This window comes from Salmo trutta, chromosome 20 (genome assembly GCF_901001165.1).
Source record: "Salmo trutta chromosome 20, fSalTru1.1, whole genome shotgun sequence".
Taxonomy (NCBI): domain Eukaryota; kingdom Metazoa; phylum Chordata; class Actinopteri; order Salmoniformes; family Salmonidae; genus Salmo; species Salmo trutta.
The window spans coordinates 53,573,116-53,592,763 of record NC_042976.1 but is presented as its reverse complement, the minus strand read 5'-3'; the positions used below and the strand labels follow the sequence as shown (position 1 = coordinate 53,592,763).

Genomic DNA, 19,648 nt, shown 5'->3' with positions numbered 1-19,648 from the left:
GGCACTTCCAGGAATCCCAGGTCCACAACAAATGTTGTTTTGTTCGATAAAGTTCATAATTTATGTCCAAATAACTCCATGTTGTTTGCGCGTTCAGTAAGCTACTCAAAATGTAGGATGCGCGAGGAAAATGTCACACCGAAAAAAAAAAATCTATTTATGTTCGTTCAAACATGTCAAACGTTGTATAGCATCAATCTTTAGGGCCTTTATAACGTGAAACTTCAATATTCCAACCAGACTCATGCATTGTCTTGAAAAACGTTTTGGAACAGAGCTACCTCTCGCGTGAATGCGCGCCAATGAACTGACATCCTTCCCTGGGTCACCAACTTCCCAGCCTTCTCATTTGGTCTCTGTTCATCATAGACGCCTCAAACAACTTTCTAAAGACTGTTGACATCTAGTGGAAGCCTTAGGAAGTGTAAAATGAATCTTTAGTCACTGTGTGTTCGGTTGGCAATGATTTTTCATTTCCTGGTTGTATTTTTCTCAGGTTTTTGCCTGCCATATGAGCCATATGCCTGCCATATACTCACAGACACCAACAGTTTTAGAAACTTCAGAGTGTTTTCTATCCAAATTTAGTAATAATATGCATATTCTAGTTTCTGGGCCAGAGTAGTAACCTGTTGGGTACTACTAAATTGGGTACGTTTTTCATCCGGCCGTGAAAATACTGCCCCCTAGCCCAGACAGGTTAATTTACGACCGAGTGTGGAGGTGTCAAAACTCCCAAACCAGTTCCATCCTCTCCTCTGCGGGTGGGAGGTCTGGTTATTCTCAGCCATTGCCAAGCTGATCTGACCCATTGTGATACTCACAGGACAGTCATGATATCAGCCTTCTATGTTCTCTTTTCGACTCCGTCCGTATATTTGCAATCAAACGGCAGAATTTTCTACATCTTCTTACCTATCATACTCTGCTTCCACTGGGCATTCCAATGATTTCAAAACTCTGTCAACTTCTTCTGTGACAACACTGTTGATCGTCATTTAATCCCCATCACTGCCATCAGAAAACTCTACAATATCTGGTTCAATGAAAAAGTTTTTACCTAAATCAGGGATTTATATGATGTTTCCCAAATACAAGGCTTTTAGTTTTTTAAATATTTAGGACTACCTTATTTCTCGCCACCCATTCTGAAACTAACTGCAGCTCTTTGTTAAGTGTCACAGTGATTTCACTCACTGTAGCAGCTGACATGTATAGTGTTGAGTCACCCGCATGTCATTAGCAAAGATTGAAAAAAGTAAGGGGACTAGACAGATGCCCTGGGGAATTCATGATTCTACCTGGATTATGTTGAAGAGGCTTCCATTAACCTCTCTGGCACAGGTGGGACGAATTCGTCCCACCTACGTAACAGCCACTTCAATCCAGTTGCGCGATTTTTGAATCGTTTGAAATACTATTACTTCAATTTCTCAAACATATGACTATTTTACAGCTATTTAAAGACAAGACTCTCGTTAATCTAACCACACTGTCCGATTTCAAAAAGGCTTTACAACGAAAGCAAAACATTAGATTATGTCAGGAGAGTGCCCAGCCAGAAATAATCAGACACCCATTTTTCAAGCTAGCATATAGTGTCACAAAAACCCAAACCACAGCTAAATGCAGCACTAACCTTTTATGATCTTCATCAGATGACACACCTAGGACATTATGTTATACAATACATGCATGTCTGTTCAATCAAGTTCATATTTATATCAAAAAACAGCTTTTTACATTAGCATGTGACGTTCAGAAAAAGCATACCCTCCGCAAACTTCCGGGGAATTTACTAACAGTTTGCTAAATTACTCACGATAAACGTTCACAAAAAGCATAACAATTTTTTAAAGAATTATAGATACATTACTCCTCTATGCACTCGATATGTCCGATTTTAAAATAGCTTTTCGGATGAAGCACATTTTGCAATATTCTAAGTACATAGCCCAGCCATCACGGGCTAGCTATTTAGACACCCGGCAAGATTAGCCTTCACCAAAATCATATTTCCTATAAGAAAAATGGTCTTACCTTTCTTGTTCTTCGTCAGAATGCACTCCCAGGACTTCTACTTCAATAACAAATGTAGGTTTGGTCCCAAATAATCCATCGTTATGTTCCATCAGCGACGTTTTGTTCATGGTTTCAAGACACTATCCCAATGGTAAATCACGGTCGCTCGCATGGCGCATAACGTGACAAAAAAAATCTAAATATTCCATTACCATACTTCGAAGCATGTAAACCGCTGTTTAAAATCAATTTTTATGCAAATTATCTCGTAGAAAAGCGATAATATTCTGACCGGGAATCTGCGTGTCTGTAAACAGAGGGAAAAACAGAAAGGCGGGGGCGGCCAGTGCCCGCGCCTAAGCCCTTTGTCCTCTGATAGACCACTTAGCAAAAGCGCTCGTGTGTTTCAGCCAGGGCTTTGAATTACGTCATTCAGGTTTTTCCCGGGCTCTGAGAGCCCATTGGAGCCGTAGGAAGTGTCACATAACAGCAGAGATCCTTTGTAATGAATAGAGATGACAAAGAAGGGCTAGAAATGGTCAGACAGGGTACATCCTGTACAGAATCTTCTCACGTTTTGGCCTGCCAAATGAGTTCTGTTATACTCACAGACACCATTCAAATCGTTTTAGAAACTTTGGAGTGTTTTCTATTCAAAGCTAATAATTATATGCATATTCTAGTTTCTGGGCAGGACTAATAATCAGATTAAATCGGGTACATTTTTTATCCAGCCGTGAAAATACTGCCCCCTAGCCATAAGAGGTTAATAGGTGGTTGCAGGCCCTGTCTGATGGTTGATATTGATATAGTTGGTATGGCTATTAGATAGCATAGAACTGCTCCATTTGGTCTATCCCTATTAGCAATAAAGGAAGGAGTAGAAATTGGAATTACTTTTCCAAGGTTAGCACCATAGGGCTTGAGGCCGCAGCCAACGTCAATATGAGTAATCAATGATGGAATGTTATAAACTGACTTACATGGACTTTGTTTGCTATCGTGCAACAGCCCAAGCCCTCTATATGATTTGAAAACCGAGGGGGTATTAAAATTTATGGAATTCATATTTGAACTCAAAGCCCACAGTGGGTTCTGTTTAGAGCGAACAATATCTGATGTAAGAGCGGGGTTCAAATGAATGCATACAAGATTACATCTGAAAACACCCCTGGCAGAATAGACAATGGTACGACAATAACGCTTAGAAAGGATGGGAGGTATTACCTGAGCGGGGCTTGGTCATTTTCTGAGGCAATATCTTAACGCAGCCTTGAAATGTGAAGAGAGGGTCCAGGCTCTTAGATACAGTGCCTTCAGATAATATTCATACCTTGACTTACTACACATTTTGTTGTTACAGCCTGAATTCAAAATGGATTAAATAGATTTTTTCTACACACAATACCACATAATGGCAAAGTGAAATCATGTTTTTAGAAATGTTTGCAAATATATTGAAAATGAAATACAGAAATATCTAATTTACATTAGTATTCACACTGGCAACCTGGGGGGCCAGCAGGGAGCTACAAAGGAAGGAGCAGGACCATGGTCAGCTCCAGAGGGCTCGAGAGGCCAAGGTGAGTCAGCTCCATGGACAGCTCTACAGGCACTAACTGGGGCTGGTGATTCAACACCAATACTGTGGAATAAGTCAAGGGGTATGGAGACCTTCTGAAGGAACTGGAGGTTGGGGTAAAATCATTTTTATGGCCATATAATTACCAAAGAGCTAGGTGGAGTTTGCGAGGGTGTGGCAACTTCACAATGATTTGTACTGTACATAAAGGTATATCAATTGTAGGGTTGTCATTGCTCTATGAGAAACTGACAGAAGGCATTTAAAACGCAATAGGTCATGTTCCAATGAAAACGCAAATGTCATGAAAGGGTATTCTTTGTTAAATGTCTATGCGGATAATTGCTGTTCTTTTCTCACAGAGCAGTGTCAATACAGTGGATGTGAGGTTCACAAATGCTTTGTTTCTATGGCAAGAGAATACTACAGTATATCAATCCACACATCCCACATGTATCTTGAATACAGAAAACACAACTTTTTCTATGGTAAACACACAGTTTATTTAAATGTTCTGTTGCTCACATAGCAATCTTGGCACAGATTCGCCATTATAGCCTACAAGTATGTCATCTCAAAATGCTGAACCCTAACATTTTTGAAGGACTACTTACAAGTATCCTTTAAAGTCATTGTAAACTTGAAGTTTAAAGGTGTAATAAACAAAACATTTACAATAAGATCAGAAATACAGACGATACAAAATGTACATTTCAATAAATTGTCACGCCTGCTCCCACTCCCCCTCCCTGGCGCTCGAAGGAGCCAGGCTCCCCAGCATGACACACTCCGGCCACCATCATTACGCACACCTGCCTTCCCCCAGTCACGCGCATCAGCGATTATTGGACTCACCTGGACTCAATCACCTGTCATTACCTCCCTTATATCTATCTGGTTCCCCACTGTTCCCTGCTTCAGCATTAATGTTCGTATGACTTTGTATACCCGTGTGCTGACGCTGGTCCTGTTACCTGTCTGTTCTGCATTAAATGTTAACTCCCTGTACCTGCTTCTCAACTCCAGCATCGGTCCTTACAGAATGCAGAAGCAATCATACGAAGCATCGGGGAGTACTGGCGTTCCGGTTGGTGGTGACGTTGGGTCCAGGGGCCGCCACCGATGGAAACAGGGGTGTCTAAGTTGGTCTGTCATGCCCTAGTTGGCGCGAGAGCTTCTTGCCTCGGTTGGCTCGGAAGGCACCCATCCCACGTCGGGACTCAGCCGGATCGTCAGGATTTTACGCCCAGCCAGCTCGTCAGGATGCTATGCCTCCGCCGGATCATCGGGCTCCCACACCTCAGCAGGATCGACAGGCTTTCACGCCCCAGCCGGATCGTCGGGCTCCTATGCCTCAGCCGGCTCGCCAGGCTCTCATGCCTCTGCCGGTTTGTCGGGAGTTTACGCCCAGCCGGCATGTCCAGCGCCCATGTCTCAGCCAGCCCGTCAGGCTCGCCCAGGTAGGACGCCAGGTGGCGCCCCTAAAGAGGGGGGTACTGTCACGCCTGCTCCCGCTCGAAGTCGCCAGGCTCCTCAGAATTACGCACTCCTGCCACCATCATTAAGCACACCTTCCTTCCCCCCATCACGCGCATCAGAGATTATTGGACTCACCTGGACTCAATCACATCTGTCATTACCTCCCCTATATCTGTCTGGTTCCCCGCTCTGTTCCCTGCTTCAGCATTAATGTTCATATGTCTTTGTATACCCGTGTGCTGACGCTGGTCCTGTCCTGTTACCTGTCTGTTCCGCATTAAATGTTTAACTCCCCGTACCAGCTTCTCATCTCCGGCGTTGGTCCTTACATAAATATTGGTAACTTGAAATGATAGCTCTTATTATTAAATGTATTTAATCAAATTATCATAAATAAAAATACATTTTACAACACACAGTAAATACTGTATCTTACATTTTTGTATTGACAAGAAAGGCAGTAATCAAGTTATTTTTACAGTGTACCAGACTGTCTTTTACTTAATTTTTAATTAATTCATAAAACATTAAAGGTAGAATCCTTATTTAAACAATAACAATGCGTACTCCTGTTTGTTTTGCTAAAAATCGAAGGGATGGGGCTGGAGAAATGTAACCCCTCAAATTCATAGACATGGATGTAAGGACATGGATGTAAGGATTCATGACATCAAATGTGTAGTTTTAACCATGTTTGGAGACTATACAGTGTTTCACATTTATGCTGATTACAAACATTGAGTAAAACAAGTTGAACTAAACTCATGAGGTATTTATAAGTTATATACCTTAAGAATCAATGGTTCTTAAGAATCAATGGTTCTTTATATGGTTTATATCAATGGTTTATATGTCATTAATTTATGAGTCCAAAAATGGATGTAGCAACTAAGGAGTCTAGCTTTAAAAGGCACTTAGAAAATCAGTATAATCAGTATAATGTGTGATATTATTTTTTAACAATATATATTTAAAAATACTTTGACTTCCCTTTGTACATGGTCTACAGCAATGAAAGGTAGTTATACTTAAAGGTCAATAGCAATACATTGTCAAATATTGTCTTTTAGTGCCAATACTCAGTAGAAAAGGAAGCGATGATACAGTAGATCAGGGTTTACATTTTCTAAACCTCTCATTGAGTACCCCAACTGTTACACTTTTTCGATCTATTCCAGTTCGAGCACACCTGATTCAACTGGTCAACTCATCATCAAACATGATTCGTTGAATCAGATGTGCTAGTACCGGAATAGATCAAATACGTGGAATGGCTGGGGGTACTTGAGCAGAGGTTTGGGAAACACTGCTGTAGATAAACCATAGAGATACTAAAAGTAGCTCGTTTGTCATTATAGCTTGACTCAATCCACCTTTGAGCTCTTATTAAAAAAATAGAACCATGGTAGTATTTACTAAAATAAATACATGGAAAATATATACCCATGTTGCAGTCACAATTGTATTGTGAAATGTGTTGAGATTTACTTAAATATAATGTTTCATTTGACTCCGATCTAATAAAAAAAAAGATTTATGAAGGTTTCCCTATCTCTGGTGCCTCTTTGTGTGTAGAGCCAGGTGGTCAGACCGGGAGAAACAGCGGTTACACACACCACACTGGAAGGGCTTGGCCCCTGTGTGTTTCCTGAAGTGGCGAGTCAGCTCGTCGGAACGAGCGAAGCACCACTCGCACCCCTCCCAGGAGCAATGGTATGGCTTCTCTCCTGGAATGTAGCACTGAATTAGATTATACTACAGTGGAAACAGGGATGATCATGTTACATCATAAAATGTTCAGTAGTAACTAAATAATTAAACTATACTACTTATGTTGATAGGGTCAGTAAATATAATATTTCAATATTAACATCAAAAAGTATCTTGAATGAATTAGAATCCATAATAAAATAAATAAATAAAGACAAAACACAAACTGGTTTCGTTTGTTTACGCTCTTTAAAACAGCTTTCCCATTCGACAACATGCAGCAACATTTGGTGGGCCATATTTCAGTCAGCATAAAGAATGAAAAAGCATTCTTCTGCCTTGTAACGTAACATAACATACTGCCCCCCCAAAATAAAATACGAGTCACCCATGACAGGACTTTTATAATGTTACCAGTAAAACACTTACCCGTATGAGTCCGCAAATGGACCTTTAAATGGGAGGACTTGGTGTAGACTTTCTTACATGCTGATGAAAAAGAATGGAACAAAATGCATGTCATTACAACATAACTATAATTGATTCATAAGCTTTTAACAAGAACATCCTACATCTAACAGAGTGGAGTTAATGGTCACGATTGAATTATAAGCCATACATTGCATTAGTGACATCCCACTGACCTCTCACACTCTCCTGTGCAGCCAAAATGGAACCCACATGCTATTTCTGTCTCTTAATTTGTTGTGTTTTAAAGTTTTGTAATGTGCAAAAGTGTAATCTAAGTCTCAACAATAGTGAAATAACATTGTAATGGAAATGTTGTGAGTTTTATGACAATTTAGTAGTGTTTATTGAATGAGTTGGAAAACATATTGACATTGTGCCAGTGCCTAGCTAGCTACCTAGCTACATTAGTGAATAATGCTAACTAGCTAGCTTGCTTTACCACCCTGTGTTGGTACATTTTACTGACTAAAATAGCTATAGCTTTGAGTCTGAAATGTGGAATTGAATTTGAATGGTTTGAATCTTTGTCAAATCCATTAATGAAAAGTTGCTCCTGGTAAGCCTAAGCCAATTGTCTGCAAAGGTTGTTACATTGTAACTACATAGTAATTATAAAGGTTATACCTTACTGAGTTTTACTTTACACTAAAGGGAAACATCACAAGTTTTCAACTTCATATTCATAATCTCCAGCATCACCCCAACATCAACAGATGTGAAAATGGTGTGTTTCTATGTTTTGTAGTAAGGAAGATAAGTGTTTCCAATGACATCGATATGCATTTTGTGATTTTGACCAAATGTGACTAGGCAGTACCTACTAACTGTCTACCAATTGGTTGATCATTTCACTGGAAACACTTATCTTTTTGTATATTTTTTCACATATGTTGATGTTGGGGTGATGCTGGAGATGATGAATATAAAGTAGAATTTGTTTTAAATTTCCCTTTAAGTTGCTTGCTCCTTGGCAGGTACATGATAATTACAAGTATATCCTATGTAACTACATTGTTCTTACATTACACTTAATTTGGTATAGCATTTGAACCAGGTCATAACATAGAAATATATCATTTAAAAAGGCTGGTAGTTAATAACAGGGTCTGCCTTATTCCAATTGTTGTTTGCTTGATCTTTACGATTTAATTCCAAAAAGGTAATCATCTAATCTGCTACTAGTCTGCTACTAGTTTTTGACTCAACAGCAAACCAAAGCCTCTCTCCCACTATATGTTCCTTTTAAAAAGCATATTGACAAATGTAACTCCCATAAGTGAGGAGCATGACCCATAGACTCAAGGTAAGGAAACATTTAAGTAATTCTCTAAATGAACACCTAGACTCTTTCCCCTAGACACTAGTGTAGCTCTGAGAGTATTGGACAAGTGTAAGCAATATGGATCCTCCATCTTCCCCTCTGATAGGCCAGGTGGAATTGTTGCCATATTAAATCAAAATGTCTATCCAATCCTCTCATATCTCCTAGAGGTTGATTTGGGATTCAGGAATTTTGTCATCCCTGCAATATCTATCCCTGTAAGCAGGGAAGCAGTGTAAGCAGGGAACCATCCTCAGTTCCTTTCCTGAGGATGGCTCACCCCTCACAATTCTGGGTGACTTTAACCTCCCTACATCTACCTTTGACTCATTTCTCTCTGCCTCCTTTCCACTCCTCTCCTCTTTTGGCCTCACCCTCTCACCGTCCCCCCCTACTCCCAAGGCAGGCAATACGCTTGACCTCATCTTTACTAGATGCTGTTCTTCTACCAATCTCACTGCAACTCCCCTCCAAGTCTCCGACCACTACCTTGTATCCTTTTCCCTCTCGCTCTCCTCCAACACTACTCACTCTGCCCCTACTCAGATGGTATTGCGCCGTCGTAACCTTCGCTCTCTCTCTCCTGCTATTCTCTCCTCTTCCATCCTATCATCTCTTCCCTCTGCTCAAACCTTCTCCAACAAATCTCCTGATTCTGCCTCCTTAACCCTCCTCTCCTCCCTTTCTGCATCCTTTGACTCTCTATGTCCCCTATTCTCCCGGCCGGCTCGGTCCTCCCCTCCTGCTCCGTGGCTTGACGACTCATTGCAAGCTCACCGAACAGGGCTCCGGGCAGCCGAGCGGAAATGGAGGAAAACTAGCCTCCCTGCTGACCTGGCATCTTTTCACTCCCTCCTCTCCACATTTTCTTCCTCTGTTTCTGTTGCTAAAGCCACTTTCTACCACTCTAAATTCCAAGCATCTGCCTCTAACCCTAGGAAGCTCTTTGCCACCTTCTCCTCCCTCCTGAATCCTCCTCCCCTCCCCCCTCCTCCCTCTCTGTGGACGACTTTGTCAACCATTTTGAAAAGAAGGTTGACGAAATCCGATCCTCGTTTATTAAGTCAAACGACACCGCTGGTCCTGCTCACATTGCCCTGCCCTATGCTTTGACCTCTTTCTCCCCTCTCTCTCCAGATGAAATATTGCAACTTGTGACGGCCGGCCGCCCAACAACCTGCCCGCTTGACCCTATCCCCTCCTCTCTTCTCCAGACCATTTCCGGAGACCTTCTCCCTTACCTCACCTCGCTCATCAACTCATCCTTGACCGCTGGCTACGTCCCTTCCGTCTTCAAGAGAGCGAGAGTTGCACCCCTTCTCAAAAAACCTACACTCGATCCCTCCGATGTCAACAACTATAGACCAGTATCCCTTCTTTCTTTCCTCTCCAAAACTCTTGAGCGCACCATCCTTGGCCAGCTCTCTTGCTATCTCTCTCAGAATGACCTTCTTGATCCAAATCAGTCAGGTTTCAAGACTGGTCATTCAACTGAGACTGCTCTTCTCTGTGTCACGGAGGCTCTCCGCACTGCTAAAGCTAACTCTCTCTCCTCTGCTCTCATCTTTCTAGACCTATCTGCTGCCTTTGATACTGTGAACCATCAGATCCTCCTCTCCACCCTCTCCGAGTTGGGCATCTCCGGCTCGACTATCTCTTGGATTGCGTCCTACCTGACAGGTCGCTCCTACCAGGTGGCATGGCGAGAATCCGTCTCCGCACCACGTGCTCTCACCACTGGTGTCCCCCAGGGCTCAGTTCTAGGCCCTCTCCTATTTTCGCTATACACCAAGTCACTTGGCTCTGTCATATCCTCACATGGTCTCTCCTATCATTGCTACGCAGACGACACACAATTAATCTTCTCCTTTCCCCCTTCTGATAACCAGGTGGCGAATCGCATCTCTGCATGTCTGGCAGGCATATCAGTGTGGATGACGGATCACCACCTCAAGCTGAACCTCGGCAAGACGGAGCTGCTCTTCCTCCCGGGGAAGGACTGCCCGTTCCATGATCTCGCCATCACGGTTGACAACTCCATTGTGTCCTCCTCCCAGAGTGCTAAGAGCCTTGGCGTGACCCTGGACAACACCCTGTCGTTCTCCGCTAACATCAAGGCGGTGACCCGATCCTGTAGGTTCATGCTCTACAACATTCGCAGAGTGTTGCCTAATCCAGGCACTTGTCATCTCCTGTCTGGATTACTGCAACTCGCTGTTGGCGGGGCTCCCTGCCTGTGCCATCAAACCCCTACAACTCATCCAGAACGCCGCAGCCGGTCTGGTGTTCAACCTTCCCAAGTTCTCTCACGTCTCCCCGCTCCTCCGCACACTCCACTGGTTTCCAGTTGAAGCACGCATCTGCTACAAGACCACGGTGCTTGTCTATGGAGCTGTGAGGGGAACAGCACCTCCGTACCTTCAGGCTCTGATCAGTCCCTACACCCAAAGAAGGGCACTGCGTTCATCCACCTCTGGCCTGCTCGCCTCCCTACCTCTGCGGAAGCACAGTTCCCGCCCAGCCCAGTCAAAACTGTTCACTGCTCTGGCACCCCAATGGTGGAACAAGCTCCCTCACGACGCCAGGACAGCGGAGTCAATCACCACCTTCCGGAGACACCTGAAACCCCACCTCTTTAAGGAATACCTGGGATAGGATTAAGTAATCCTTCTAACCCCGCCCCCCCCCAAAAAAAGATATAGATGTACTATTGTAAAGTGGTTGTTCCACTGGATATCATAAGGTGAATCCACCAATTTGCAAGTCGCTCTGGATAAGAGTGTCTGCTAAATGACGTAAATGTAAAGGTAAATGCTCCCTCACTGTTTTCAATTTGAGAATCCACGTAGCTGGTAACAACTTTCTGGAGAATTATTTCCCGCAACATCACATAGTGATGAATGACTATTTAACATAACAGAACCGAATAAAATAGCATAGTAGGACTATAACGTTACAGTGTTACACCAAAAACACCTCATTTCTAGTGAGATTTTAGGATGGTTAGCTGAAGCTGAATAGCCACATTTCTTGTCTCATGTGCCCAAAACTCAACAGCGCGCACCACTATGTATGCTTTGATTGAAACAAAATACAAGAAGGCTAATAGTTGAACACCATCTTCTCTAATTCACTCACAAAATAGTAATATAATTGCACATTCCCATGAAACTGATTGACATTAAATGATTGGCATGCAGACGCAGTTCGTACATTTCACCGGTTTAGAAATCAAGTATGCCTGACTTGGTGTTTGAGGCTATTAAAAATGTACTATTTTCTTGAGACAATATGTGTTGGCATAGGCAGACGCTACATTAGGAGCATGCATTTTATGCATATTCTATAATAATATTCAATAGTCTACATCTGTCACTACAAACTTTGATTGAGAAATTATGAGGTAATTCTTTTTTCATAAATTCACACTCCCGCACCTAAGAAAATATCACTACACTATTGCCTGTAAGTGTAATGAGACTCCCTGTCAGTTCTTCTAACCAGGAACATCACAATGATGTATCCTCCTCCTCTCCAGGTCAGGGTTATTCCTGAGGTTACACCTCCCTGGACCTGACTGGGCCAAAGCTGGGGACACTGGCCCAACACCAGGGCTGAGGCCTGCTCCAAGACTAGAACTTTGGCCTTGTCCAAGACCTGGACTCTGAACAAGTCCTAGACCTGAGCATTGGACTGGCACAAGACCAGGACTCAGAGTCGAGGCAATCCTTGCTGCATAAGATGGAGGCAGAAACAGATTCTGGATCAGCTCTTTCCCTCTGTCCGGGCTCCCTGGCTCGGAGTTGGGCGGGGACAGAGGAAGATAGGCTGGTCGCTGCTGCGAATGGCTCGCGAACTGGGTTTGCAGAGTATAGCCACCATTTTGTGGGCATCCCATAGATTTGACAGCACTCTGGGGGGATGATAAGTGGACGTTGCTGAAAGGGAACGTCAAGGAGGACACGGGGACCCCGCTGTGGAGGTCTGAGTTCACTGGACGACTAGGCACCAGCTGCTCTAGCTCAGAGTTCAACAGCTGGAACAACGGAACATCTGGGAAGTCCAGGGTGTGCATTTCCTGTTTGATGAACATGCTACTTCCTGTGTCTGTTGAAGCACCATAAAGCCCAGGGTGTTCTGGAAGTGTTGTTCGACCAAGGTTGCCGTGGCAACTGGGGTGCATGAGGGAGTGGGAGAGAGGCTCTGTCTTGATGGGTCTCATAGGCCAACATATGCCCGGGTAAGTGACGTCAGGGAAGAGAAGGCTCATATTGATGCTGTATGGGGAACTAAGGTCCTCTGTGAAAGATGTCTGTCTGGAGCCTGGGACTTTCTGAGGATAAGGGGACAGATATTTGTCCATCTCAGATTTACCCTGTAATGAAAAAATAGATAATAGTGAGTGTTCAATATGACTATTTGTAATTTACAGTTGATACAGTTTTGTGTTAAATCATTAACTTGTGAATATCCTGGCCTATAAAGCATTCACAGGGCTATCACTGAAATAGACCCATATGAAGGCTACTGGAACATGGTGTGGCATGGGTCATCGCTTAATCTCTGTTAATATGTTTTTGCAGCCCTACCAGTGCTCATAGGAGTGAAAGGAGATAGTGGTGACCATGTTCATATCAACCAGTCTGCAGTGAAACATTTATCATGTAGGCTACACTGTACTCCCCAATGACCTTATGCTACATTCACCCTTCTCCCGTAAAACCATTCATTCCACATCCCTAAAAAGACTCGCTGACCAATGCAAAACAAGATCACATTGCACAATGTTATATCTGTCTCCATGTGTCAATCAACTGATATTGAAACATGTACATTATTTGGATAAAACAACTGGAACCAGTACACTTCGCTTGGTGGGCTTCTGAAGAGTAGCCAGGCTTCTGAAGAAGGCCTAGTACTCCAACCTGGTCACATAGCATTTTGTATTATTATGTACACAGTCCATTTAGTATGATATGTTACATTTCGTATGGAATGTATTAATCTGTGGATGTCCATTTCGTATGACGTTACAATTGGTATTATATGTAACGAATTCGCTAAACGTATGACATGTTACAAATTCTACCTAGGTGGCTAACGTTAGCTAGGGGTTAGGGTTAAGGTTAGGGTTAAGTTTAGGAGTTAGGTTAAAGGGTTAAGGCTATGGTTAGGGGAAGGGTTAGCTAAAAGGGTTAATTCCAGTTAGGGTTAGCTACATGCTAAGTAGTTGCAAGTAGCTAAGAAATTGTAACTTGTTGAAAAGTAGGCTAATTAGCTAAAATGCAAAAGTTGTCCAAGATGAGATTCAAACAACGATGGGTTGCTAGACGTTTGTGTTATATGCAACCCTACTTTTGTGTTTGCCTTAAGTAACAATCTGTCTTATATAACCATATCAAGCATAACATATAATACAATTGTGGATTTTTCAGATTGACATTTATTATGTTACATCTAGTCTACGAAACCAGGCTTGGCACCCCTGTCTAGGCATGGAACTCTGACTGATTTTAGACTGTCCAGCTGCTGCCTGCATGCGCTGCACATATCTATCCTACATTTTGAGATGGGTGGCAACGTTTCATCTCAGTCCACTATCTACCTGTCTGTACATGTAGGCTATTTTGCCTGGCAATTAGATATCAGAATAGTATAATATAGCCTAAATATCAGTGTTCCTAGTAACATCCGATGTCAGTTCAGTACGAACCAGGGTGCAGGTAATTTTGCATACCACCTAGAGTACTGTAGACCGACAACCTGTCTTTACAGTGATGTGGGTGAATAACGTCCCGTACTATTTTACAAAAATCACATGTGTTACATCTACGTACGACTATCAATACAAATACCCAAGCCTTCAATACACTCTTTGCCGCTACGTTTCTCTTCTAAAATGGGGTGTGTTGTTGTGGCTGTGCGTCAACGATTCCATGCAATCTACTTCCTCAAACTGTAAACTCGCTTTCTAATTGAATACCGTACCAGATTGTAGTCGTGAAATGAAGAGCTGCCACTGATTGTATTCCTCATGTTGTAGAGGACTTGTCCATGTCCATAACCATGACCTTCTTCTTCTTCTCCTCCTCCTCCTCTTCTCAGCCCGTGTGCCAGTTGTGGTGCGGCGAGTTTATGATTGTCGAGTGCGTCCTGACCCAGAGCAAACCAAACATTATTCATTAACAAGTCAGTGGCCATAAACACTGATAATGTTACGTCCAGTAGTCCGCGAAATTGGGCAAAATAAATAATTTATCATAGGAATAATTCCGATTTGAACAAATAGCTCAAGCCAGGCAGCTGTCAAATTCTGCATACGTATCTTGTTTTGTGTATGTGCTTATCAAATTACACAACTGCATGATAGCAGTGTGGGCGGAGCTGGACATGTATTGGCCATATACCACAACCCCCCTAGGTGCCTTATTGCTATTATAAACTGGTTATCAACATAATTAGAGCAGTAAAAATACGTTTTGCGTCATTCCCGTGGTATACAGTTAGATATACCATGGCTGTCAGCCAATCAGCATTCAGTGCTCTAACCACCCAGTTTATAATGCAGAATAGACAGAACATAAAGCTTAAAGTATTGAGTAGCTTTGCCTTTACATTACATTTCAAGGAAGGGAGGAGTGAAAAGGAAAAAGACATGGAAAGGCAGAAACGTGATTGTGGGATGATTAACTTGTCAAGTGGGGAAACCTATTAATTCAATCAGTTACTTATTCACAGCCTCTTAAAATAACATTGTGACACATAAATCCTATTCCCCTCCAGCAGCATATGAGAATGACAGTACCTTCGTATTGACCTAAAATAGCACACTTGAATGTGAATGAATGATTCAGCTGCACGTTGTTGTTCCTTTGTGACACCAGGCTTTTTGAGGGCCATTGTGGATGATACATTCTATACACGCCCTTGGAATCAATCCCACAAGTTCCTCTTCTCTATTCAAGTAATATTGAACTTAGCATCAATAGAATTTACCGGATACAATGCTTTTTTTTACCCCTAGCCTACTTAATTTGTGTCTAGGAAACCGGGCCCATGAAGTTTGACGTGATGATGAATGCTTTGTATATTTAATGTGTTGGTGTGTTTGTTAGGAGATGTTTTTGTGTTGCAAACTGTTCCTCCTGTCCAGGAAACTGTCCCTTATGTCCGTCTTAGTTGTTCACTCTAGTCTTGTTTATACCTGGTGCTAAAATGCATAATTTGTTGTGAACTTGTCTACATTCTGATTGTGCCCTCATTTTCAGACATGCATCTACACATGGTATTAAAATGTGTTTCTTATCTGTCCACTGTCTCTGCATTGTGACCACATTTCCCTGTCCCTCCCTGTATGCAAATTGTTTGATAGTCATTCTTTCAAAATAAAATCTATGTAATTATTTTAAGACACATATTGATAATATACAGTGAGCTCCTAAATTATTGGCTCTGTACCACAGCACTTTGGATTTGAAATTATACACTGGCCATGATGTTAAAGTGCAGTCAGTCAGCTTTAATTTGAAGGTATTTTCATTCACATTGGGTGAACCGTTTAGAAATTAAAGTACTGTTTGTACTTTAATTTCACATTTTAGGAGACCAAAAGTATTTGGACAAATTAACTTTTTTGTGTATTAAAGTAGTTAAGTATTTGGTCCCATATTCATAACATGCAATGATTACATCAGGCTTGTGACTCTACAAATTTCATTGATGCATTTGCTGTTTGTTTTGGTTGTGTTTCAGATTATTTTGTGCCCAAAATAAATGAATGGTAAATAATGTATTGTGTCATTTTGGAGTCAGTTTTATTGTAAATAAAAATAGAATAGGTTTCTAAACACTTCTACGTTAATGCGGATGCTACCATGATTACGGATAATCCTGAATGAATTGTGAATAATGATGAGTGAGAAAGTTACAGATGCACAAATATCATATCCCCCAAGACACGCTAACCACTCACCATTACAATAACAGGGAGGATATCATTTTGGGGTGGGTGGGGAGTATGATAAAACACTCTGAAATGGAATGAGACGGGGAGGTACTATCTGTGACAGTTCCCACACTTGACTTGTGGCTGCGTAACCACTGAATAATGGCAGGGATCAGTGTAACCTGTCAAAACAGGAAACACAGGTATGTCCACGTGTTGGCACAGCATACAAAACATCAGGTTGAGGGTTCAGTTAATTGCCCAAAACAGCGAAACAAACACACACACGCACACGCACACAGACAGACAGACTAGTGGTGGTCAGTGCCGTTTATGATGACCGAGGACAATTTTATTTTTCATGAGCATGGCCTTATTTCTATTACAGCATATTGGATGACTGTCATTCATATTCCATTCACCCAGCTCAATGTAACATCGATAGGTTTAGGCTACTACATGATACTCACATTTTCCCTATACCCATCATGAGGTTGCTTCAACCTAGGCTATGAATCAAAGTTTACAATGTAGGTACACACAGGTCGAGAGAAAAATTTGAGACGACAGAAAGTGGCACATGGACAGACAGTGACACATTAAATACCGACATGCACATTCATGCCTGCCTCTAGCTTATCTAGGGTGTAGTCATTAGCCCAACAGTTGCAAACAAGAGTTTCTATTGGATTAATTGTGATATTTTTATCCCCGTTTCATTGATTTTTATTTTATTAAACTAGGCAAGTCAGTTAAGATCAAATTCTTATTTACAATGACAGCCTACCCCTGACCAACCCGGATGTCGATTGGCCAATTGTACGCCACCCTATTGGACTCCCAATCACAACTGGATGTGATACAGCCTGGAATCAAACTAGGGACTGTGGTGACGCCTCTTGCACTGAGATACAGTGCCTTACACCACTGCGCCAGTCGGGAGCACTATGCTTCCATTTAAGAAGCGTTATTCAACAGAATATGCGTAATGAATATACCCCTGACCACGCATAAACACAGTTCACTTTCATAGCAGCCACATTGTACTCCTTCTCCCCTCTATGCACTCTCTTCCTCTCACCTTTTTCCTTCGTTTGTGGACATCAAATACACAACACATCAGCTGTATGTGACCAGGTGAAAAAACCTTTCCAAGCCAAACCATGTCATAACTGCTACACACAGCCTACATCGTTGTCCCCATATTAGCTAAAGTAACATTCTAGTCAACATAGCTAATAGAACTAATGCATTAGTAAACCCGCTACAATCTTTCAGTAACGTTACAGTGTATAGTCAGTAAGCAGTTACACCAGCGGGCTCCGGTGGCAATACATTAATAAAACCAAAAGCTTACCTTGACTCAGAAGTTTCAGTGTTGTGTTGGATAGTCGTAGTCAGCTAGCTAACATAGCATCCCTCTGTTTGAGCCGGGTGTTTGAGTAACTAAACTAGCCAGCTGCATTTGCTAGCTAAGTAAGTGAAAGTGAAAGTGAAAATGACTAAATCTCTCTCTCTTGCTTCTCCTCCATTTTTGAAGAAATACAGTTGTTGAAAACTGTTCAACTATTGTCTTTCTTTCTTTGAGTCAACTACTCACCACATTGTATGCACTGCAGTGCTAGCAATCTGTAGCATATTCTTTCAATACTAGATTCATTCTCTGATCCTTTGATTGGGTGGACAACATGTCAGTTCATGCTGCAAAGCTCTGATAACTTCCGGAGGACATCCTCCAACCTGTCATAATTACTGTGGAAATCTATGGAAGGGAGTGAGAACCAAGAGCCTCCTAGGTTTTGTTGAAGTCAATGTACCAAGAGGAGGACGGAAGCTAGCTGTCAGAGTGCTGTTGAGGCTACCTACTGTAGACCATTGCAAAACAGTGTGTTTTAATCAATTATTTGGCGACATGTGAATATATTTAGTATCGTTTTATCTAAAAAGGATCACTTTTTCAATGTTTTACAATTTTATTTTCATGAAATTCACTGAGGAGGATGGTCCTCCCCTTCCTCCTCTGAGGAGCCTGAAACACACATGCATGCATTCACAAATGCTCAGAAAAAGTATATTTCACCATTCTGTCTGCTCAAGCAAATTTGCAAACTGCTAAACTTGGAACCAATCAGAACTCCCCTACATACCCTTTGTGATGAAGGCATCAAGTGGTCTGCTTCTATCTAATATGTAAACACAGCCTCACATTAAATTGTGATCTGCTGTCAGTGTGTTAAGAGAAACTAACGTTAGCTCCCAAAGACTGAAATAAGATAAATATCTGTTTTCGAGTGCACTTGAAATATGTAGCATGCAATATGAATGGTCCTGATCATAGAAGGTAAGTCTGTTGACCATTTAGCCAATTTATTGAAAGCTAGCCAATGTTACAGTTGACTAGCCTAGTCAGCTAATACTGTAAACGTCAATGTGCCTGCTCAGGAAGCTAGTATTTCATTAGCTATCTCTCTGTCAGTGAAATCCATTTTGAATCATGTCTCACTTAAAGTAACTAGCTGCAGGCTTAAAGAAACACTCAATCATATAATTTGCATAGAAACCCAAATAAAAACATATAGATAGATGTGTGTGTCATGTATCCTAGAATGGAGGTTTAAAAATTGGATGCATATTAGAAAATTGCGTATGCATATTAGCCAACACATATGGCAAAGTCTACACATATAGCAACACAATCGTCTCTGAAAAGAGTTGTACAATGTGCTCTGCAATAAGTTTGATTTCCAAACCAGAAGAGTTCTCAAATAGCAGCTGAGAACAATACCATGGTAGGCATGTATAATGTTGGATGCAGTGGAATATAAGGTACAGAGAATGATGAAGAGCCTGAGGATTATAGAAAAAGCAGTTGGTAAATGAATGTTTGAGTTTCAAATACTAAAGGTTCAGTGAATGTGAATATATTTAGGTGGTTTAAATGATTAACATTCCTACTAACCTTCTAAAAGTTAACGGTGCCAAAATCTTGACTAAGTGTGAGACATATTTTCCATAATATAAGTTTCATGCATATACATTAGAACAAAGAACACCATCACAAATAGTGTTTCGCCATTTAATGAGTAAGGAGACACATAGCAAAGGTGTCTCAGGCAGT

At 41.7% G+C, this 19,648-nt stretch overlaps 1 protein-coding gene across 4 annotated transcripts; it reads right to left on the bottom strand.

Moving 5' to 3' along the window:
• Nucleotides 1-5,440: 5,440 nt before the first annotated feature.
• LOC115156239 (Krueppel-like factor 5) lies at nucleotides 5,441-17,933 on the bottom strand. Of its 4 annotated transcripts, XM_029703678.1 has the most exons (5): nucleotides 17,888-17,933; nucleotides 14,574-14,738; nucleotides 12,023-12,960; nucleotides 7,223-7,282; nucleotides 5,441-6,810 (listed from the first exon to the last, which is right to left on the bottom strand). In XM_029703678.1, the coding sequence occupies exons 2-3, from the start codon at nucleotides 14,619-14,621 to the stop codon at nucleotides 12,082-12,084; spliced, it is 927 nt and encodes a 308-aa protein (XP_029559538.1). In that variant the 5' UTR covers nucleotides 14,622-14,738; nucleotides 17,888-17,933; the 3' UTR covers nucleotides 5,441-6,810; nucleotides 7,223-7,282; nucleotides 12,023-12,081. The 4 variants fall into 4 exon arrangements, 3 of the variants coding, with proteins under 3 accessions (XP_029559538.1, XP_029559536.1, XP_029559537.1); XM_029703676.1 differs by lacking the exon at nucleotides 17,888-17,933 and having other exon boundaries at nucleotides 14,574-14,936; XR_003868212.1 differs by lacking the exons at nucleotides 12,023-12,960; nucleotides 17,888-17,933 and having other exon boundaries at nucleotides 14,574-14,936.
• Between the last annotated feature and the right edge of the window lie 1,715 nt (nucleotides 17,934-19,648).